This window comes from Rhincodon typus, chromosome 25, assembly GCF_021869965.1.
Source record: "Rhincodon typus isolate 14 chromosome 25, sRhiTyp1.1, whole genome shotgun sequence".
Lineage (NCBI taxonomy): Eukaryota > Metazoa > Chordata > Chondrichthyes > Orectolobiformes > Rhincodontidae > Rhincodon > Rhincodon typus.
Window position 1 is genome coordinate 18,934,014 of NC_063356.1, and position 7,587 is coordinate 18,941,600.

The window sequence follows — 7,587 nt, forward strand, 5'->3', positions numbered from 1 at the left end:
TCAGTGATCTAGATTAAATATTGTCTTTTCCAGCAATGTCAATACCTCTTCAATAAAATAAAGCTAAAACGTCACCAAATGGATTTTTTCGATGTAGTTGAACTCTTACAATCCTGAATTCAACATGACAGTTTTCAAAGCTTTACCAGTGTGAATAGAATTAGGAATACTTAAAAGTGTGTGTGAATTTTCAATAGGTACAATCTTTATTATCAGTTTAAATCCAGAAATAAATTAAACATTGTGTTGCTTAACGTTTCCATAAATCTAGTGTTGAAATGATTCAAGATATAGTTTCTGAATATATTGCTTCTTGTTTTATCTTTCTGCATTTTAATTTGTTGTGGATTTTTCTATTTGAAATAATGATAACAGTAGGGCTGACTGTTGCATACAGTGAAGAAAAGAAAACTCTGAGATCTGAGATGAGAGAGGTCTGCATTGTCCTAGTGACCGTCAGGGTGTAAATCCAGAGAATGTTGTCAATTCCAAAGAAAAGAACATAAAGAGTAACCAAAGTGACCACTGCTTTTGATGCTTGGGTCTCCATTGTGGATCTCTGGTTTTTGCTTGAGTCCCGAGTCTTTTTTACTTGCTGCCTGTGTCTGTACAGAACTAGCAAAATGTAAGCACTGGCAAAAATCATAAGTACAATGGGTATAAAATCTCTGGAGGTCTGCAGTGCACCATTAGCCAGTTTTATAGTCTGTGATGGGAATCTCACAAAGCAGTATTCAAGATTCACAGCCTGTTTATTGCCAGTTCTGTTATTTGCTGAGGAAATAGAGAATAATATAGCTGGAGTACTTAAGGACATATTCAGCAGCCATAAAAACACAAGAACAGGACTAAGGTATTTTGGTACTTGTCTTTTGACAGTGGACCAAGTTGAAGTGACTGGAGTCAAACTAATACATTGAAAACCACTAAGTAGACAAGTCAGCCAGATAGACAAAGACCTGGTGGTTCTGTAAATGAAAATTACAATCTTACAACCATTGTCATCAAATAGTTGCTTTAATCCAAATGCTGCTGTGGTTTCTGGGATACACCTTACCAGGACCACTAACAAGTTCACAGTGGCCAAATTGGACACGATTGTATCTGCTGCAAGGAACTTGTGGTCATAATAAGCAACGTGGATAAATGATGCAATGATAGTTACATTACCTGGGATTCCAATCACTGTTAACAGGAGGTAGAGTGTACCTTTCACAACACTCCTTCCTTCTATAATATCCATTTCTTTAAATTATTTGAGCTTATTAAATTTGATGTGTTCGTGCCTGTGTTAAACAGAACAAAATCAATATTAGTGTTGCAGAAATAATGAAATAAATACAATAGTTGCACAACAATTATTTATTGCATTTGGTAATGGAATACAACTTGAAATTCTGCCTGAAATTTAATTGAAGTACTATTTTAGGGAGAAATCATTGTTTGTTAGCAGTGACCAGATGTTTGCTTAATCTGTGTGCAGTTTCTTCTAACAAAATTAAAATCCTCTTTTAATGCCAAGAAAAGTTAATCACCTTTTAAATTAAAAGCTATTTCAAACGAGATGAGCATTTTAATATATTTCATTATACTTAAAGATCAAAATTCTCAGGTAGCATTAGTATTTTTATTCACAGGTCACACATCACAGTACTCTCTTATCCTTTTACCAGATTTTAATTTCTGTTTAACTCTGAATTAGATTTGGAAAAGGTTTTGTGAATAATTTATTAGATTGAATCATCCAAATTTCCAATTCTGAGGTTTTTAAAAGATAGGAAATATTTTGCAATGAATTAAACTGATGGTCTTTACAGAAAAGGGTAAAAATGTGTAAACTCCAAGTATCAATGGCACCAAAACCTTGTATTGAGGAGGTTGCATGGCTGTCTTCGGAGATACTAGTCATGGGTCATTTGTCATTAAAAGTAGTGCTGGAAAGTAAATCATATACTCAATCATGTACTTTGCAGTCACATGGTGGTCATTTCAATGATGCTGTTGCTTGGTGATCACGAATTGAATCAACTGGAAGAAAATTCAATCAGCAAGATGCAAGTATTTCCTAACAGAGAAATGGAAAATGTAAATGAACCATTTGTGGTTTGGCCCTCGGTACACAATCACAAGGAGTAACTAAGTATATGCCAAGACATGGTTGTCCAAACTGATGGGTAAAATTTGTTGCCAGTCTGTTCTTTATATTTATTCATTCATTGGATGTGGGTGACAGCGTTTATTGCCAATCCCTAGTTGCTGTTTAGAAGGCTGTGGTGAGATAACTTGGTGAATTGTGACAGTCCTTATGGAGTAGGCTCAGTCTTATATATGTCAATATAAAACAATATATTTCTAAATATATTTACAATATGTTTTTAAATGAATTTGTAACTCTGAGAATTGGCAAGAAACAAAGAAAAAGCATGAATAACAGTATGCTGCTTGGAAATGTTCCAGAAAAGACAAAGGCAGAAACAGTCCTGTCGATAGTAACATCTGGGTGCCGATGCGCCAAAATTAGGAGAGCTGTCTCACACACTAGTCAAGCAACAGTCTAACATAGTCATGTTCATGGAAACATACCTGTTAGACAATGTCCCAGACACCACCATCACCATCCCTGGATATGCTCTGTCTCACCGGCAGGACAGACCCAGCAGAGGTGGTGGCACAATGGTATACAGTCGGGAGGGAGTTGTATTGGGAATCCTCAACATTGACTCTGTACCCCTGAAGTCTCATGGCTTAATTGGCAAGGAACCCTCCTGCTGATTACCACATATCGTCCTCCCTCAGCTGATGAATCACTAATCCTCCATGTTGTACAACACTTGGAAGAAGCACTGAGGGTGGCAAGGATGCAAAATGTACTCTGGGTGGAGGATTTCAATGTCCACCACCAAAAGTGGCTCAGCAGTAGAACTGCTGATTAATCTGGTCGGGTCCCAAAGGACATAGCTGCTAGACTGGGTCTGGATCGGGTGGTGAGGGAACCAACAAGAGGGAAAAACATACTTGACCTCATCCTTACCAATCTGCCAACTGAAGTTGCATCTGTCCATGACAGTGTTGGTAGAAGTGATCACTGCACAGTCCTTATGAAGACGAAGACCCGCCTTCACATTGAGAATACTCTCCATCATGTTTTGTGGTATTATCGCCATGATAAATGGGAAAAATTTTGGACTAATCTAGCAATTCAAGACTGAGCATTTATGAGGCACTGTGGACAATCAACAGCAGCAGAATTGTCCTGCAACATAATCTGCAAACTCATGGCCCAGACTATCCCCCACTCCACCATTACCATCAAGCAAGGCAGTCAAATCTGATTCAATGGAGAGTACGGGAAGGCATGCTAAGTGTAGCAACAGGCATATCTAAAAATGAGGTGTCAACATGGTGAAGCTCCCAAACAGAACGACTTGCATGCCAAATAGCAAAAGCAGCAAGTGATGGACATAGCTAAGTAATCACTCAACAAGTGAATCAGACCTAAGCTCTACATTTCTGCAACATCCAGACATGACTGGTGGTGGCCAATTAAACAAATCAATGGAGGAGGAGGTTCCAAAAAACTTCCTATCCTTAAATCATGGAAAAGCCTAACCCCAAATAGTGCAAAAGGAAAGGCGGAAGTATTTGCAGAAATCCTCAAACAGTTGGAGGCACTGAATACCACAAAGGCTATGGGCCCTGACAACATTCCAATACTACTGAGGATGTACTCCAGAACTTGCCACTCCCTTAGCCAAGCTCTTCCAGTACAATTACAACACTGGCTTCTATTCAACAATATGGAAAATTGCCCAGCTATGTCCTGTACACAAAAAGCAGGGCAAATGCAACCCAGCCAATTACTGCTGTCAGTCATCAGTAAAGTGATATCAAGCAGCACTTACACAGCAATAACCTGCTCAGTGATGTCCAGTTGGGTTAGACCAGGCTCACTCAGCTCCTGACCTCATTACAGCCTTTGTTCAAACATGCACAAAAGAGCTGAATTTCAGTGGTGAGGTGAGAGTGACAGCATTTGACGTCAAGGTTGCATTCAACTGAGTATGGCATCAAGGAGCCCTAGCAAAACTGGAACCAGTGGGTATCAGGGGCAAGCTCTCCACTGGTTGGAGTCATACCTGACACAAAGGAAAATGGCTATGGCTATTGGAGCGCAGTTATCTCAGGTCCTGGACATCTGTGCAGGAGTTCTTCAGAGTAATGTCATAGGGCTGACCATCTCAGCATCAATGACCTTCGCTCCAACATAAAGTCAGAAATGGGGATGTTTGCCAATGGCTACACAATGTTCAGCACTATTCACGACTCCTCACATACCAAAGCAGGACATGTTCAAATGCACCAAGATCTGGGCAATATCCAAGCTTGAGCTGACCAGTGGCAAGTAATATTCGTGCCGCATAAATGCCAGGCAATGATTATCACCAATGAGAGACACAATCTAAACACCACCTCTTGACATTTAATGATATTACCATCACAGAAACCCAATCCTCCTCCACTACCAGCAAGCTTGGTGTTACCATTGACCAGTAACTCAACAGGACTCACCACATAAACACAGTAACTACAAAAGCAGGTCAGATGCTAGGAATACTGTGGCGAGTAGCTCACCTCCTGACTCCCCAAATCTTGTCCACTATCTACAAGCCACAAGCCAGGAGTGTGATGGAATACTCCCCACTTGCCTGAATGGGTACAGCTCCAATATCACTCAAGAAGCTTGACACCATCCAGGACAAAATAGCCCACTTGATTGGCACCACATCCACAAGTATCCACACCCTCCTCCCCCAATGCTCAGTAGCAGCAGTGTGTACTATCTACAACATGCACTGCAGAAATTCACCAAAGATCCTTTGACATCACTTCAAACCCACGACCACTTCCAATGAGAAGGACAAGGACAGAAAATAAGTGGGAATACCACCACCTGCAAGCTCCTCTCCAAGCCACTCACCATCCTGAATTTGAAATATATCATCATTCCTTCACTGTCACTGGATCAAAATCCTGGAAGTACCTTCCTAAGGGCATTGTAGATCAATCTATAGTACTTGGACTGCAGTAGTTCAAGAAGGCAGCTCAACCCCACCTTCTCAAGGGCAACTGGGGACAGACAATAAATGCTGCCCAGCCAGAGATGCCCACGTCCTACGAGTGAATTTTTAAAAAGCCTGTGAATAATGTATATAATATGTCATGAATCTGAAATATGATATTGTTAATTAAGATGCATATGTTGCATTTTGAAGAAAATAGTTATATAAAATCATTGCAATGCTAAATCTTTCACTGCTCTAGGTAGTAACAGTGTTGTTCATAGATATATGCATGCAGTTATACAAATGCTCGAATGGTGTTTAAAGATTGTTAATTGTAATAAGCTGTAGAAGTACCCATAGCATTCCAAAAGCCAAGCAGCTATATAATTTTTAACAAGTAACCAGAAACCACATGTATGTTTTAGAAGAAATGTTCCAGTTTTAACCCGAGGGATATCTATCAAGAGAATCATTTAATCAGAACCAAGCAAATTCTCTTGAAGAAATAAATGCCTGAGGGTTTGATATGTTGTTTGACTGTTTTGTTTGCGCAATTACTTGGGTTTAGTGGACCATGCTTTGTGAAAGCCAATAATAGCATTAAACTTTTACCATACTGGCAATTTAATTTGTATTGCAAGCATTATAATATGGGGAAAAAAGAAAAATTATTTTTGGCAATACACAGGAAATCAACTAAGAATTAACATTGCTTTGAAAATGGCTTACAAGTCCAAGAGTATGAAAACTGATTTAACAAGAGAAATCAGAGCCTAGTCTAACTCTACCAAAGATCAATATAAACTTAAAACATGGCAGATGCTGGAAATCTGAAATGAAAACTGAAAGTGTTAGAAACAAATCTAGATCATCTGTGGAGAAAGAGTAAAACTTTTGAGTTACTTATGACTTCTTCAGGGCTGCCTGATCTTCCATCGGAACCAACTTTTCTATTGTCATCTAATTACCTGCAAAAGCAATTACTGTTTCTCCAGGGCTCAGATTTTATGGCTTCAGCATACTGTTTTTTTTTTGTCAACATCAAATCATATATGCTGCATTGTTAATTTAAGAGGTTCTGAAACAGAAACAGAGTAAGGTAATCACCTTTGCAATGACTAATTTATGACAATGTACGTTAGTAATGATGCACTTTTAGTACAATCGTGATATTTGTTATGACACTGCTTACAGGATTGCAATTATTCTATAAGTGTCAAGATTTCCAATACCGAACTTATTGCATTTATCTTATGTAAGACATTGCTTACATAAGTTTAGCAAAAAAATGGCATATAGTGTATTCAACTTTTTTTTAATATTCTGACATTATAATTAAAACTAGCCAAATCATAACATCTAGTCCAATTCCATTCGTGGTCTTCAACGACTGCTTGCCAATTTTTACCAAATTACAGCTCTTTTATAACCTTTGATGCCTTAAAGTTTGTAGCTATCCCAAGAAATTGTGGAATTATATTTGATCCATTGTCTCTGCGCCTCCTGTGTCTTCAGTTTCTTGTGTCATTTGCTTTACTTGTTCTTTAATATTCACTACATTATTTATAACCTATGCTACCTCAGAATTAAATACAACCTTCTCATTTTGTAAAATAACAAATTCAATTTACGTAAATTTATTTTATGCATAATTGCAACCAAACTGAAATGAAATTCCTTTTCCTTTGTTTCCAGACAAGCACATTGGCTTCACTGCTTTTCATATTAATTCTAGAATTTCATTCCAAGGCATAAGTTGAAATATGCATATCTTTAATCACTGCAACATCAAGTGACCTTCATTGAAATGCATCACCACATGTACCCACACTGAAATACAAAGCAAAAAAAAGATTGCTTTGAAAGAGAATAAAGATAATGCTTACCAGTTTGTTGGAGTGTCATTGAAGTACTCTTGAGTTGTATATATACTCTATAACAATACATTTGGGATTAAGGGCTCAAGGAATATTGTTGCATTTAAAACAGATATATACTACAGGGAATAGGACCCTAGCACCTGCTTGTTATCCTAAACTGCAAAACAAACAAAATTATTAATAACTGAAGAGGATATTAACTGATCACTCAGATAGTAATGAAAGACAAATACTTATCCAAATTGTGAGTCATCACAGTGGTAAAACAATGGAGATCTTTCATAGATGTTTCCTAAAATTCTGTGTTTCAACTCATCATCCAAAATTTCAAAATATTCCAATGTTAGTTAACCATTCATGTTTCCTTTCTCCTTGACTTTCCTACATTTCTGATAAATACTTTTCATTTGTGAGAGCGTTGCAGAGAGAAGGTTAGAATAGCTACTGAGCATGAGCATTAAGAGCTTTGTCACAGTGATGTCATCTCACATAGAAATCAAGGTCATAAAATTCTAGAAGCTGTCCTATTTTACCATCCCCTGTAAATAGTCATGTTTAATAAAGCCTAATTATGTTCACTTATAAGAGATTAGACTCCTCTTACTATATGATAGTTGATGGGACAAGATTCACAGAACCAGAGG

At 37.8% G+C, this 7,587-nt stretch overlaps 1 protein-coding gene across 1 annotated transcript; it reads right to left on the reverse strand.

Moving 5' to 3' along the window:
- Positions 1 to 283: 283 nt before the first annotated feature.
- On the reverse strand, positions 284 to 1,243 carry LOC109919424 (olfactory receptor class A-like protein 1). Its single transcript, XM_020519428.1, has one exon. The coding sequence runs from the start codon at positions 1,241 to 1,243 to the stop codon at positions 284 to 286; it is 960 nt and encodes a 319-aa protein (XP_020375017.1).
- Between the last annotated feature and the right edge of the window lie 6,344 nt (positions 1,244 to 7,587).

Excerpts from the sequence above, each read along its gene's own strand:
- LOC109919424 (XM_020519428.1), bottom strand. The coding sequence starts at position 1,243 with ATGGATATTATAGAAGGAAGGAGTGTTGTGAAAGGTACACTCTACCTC.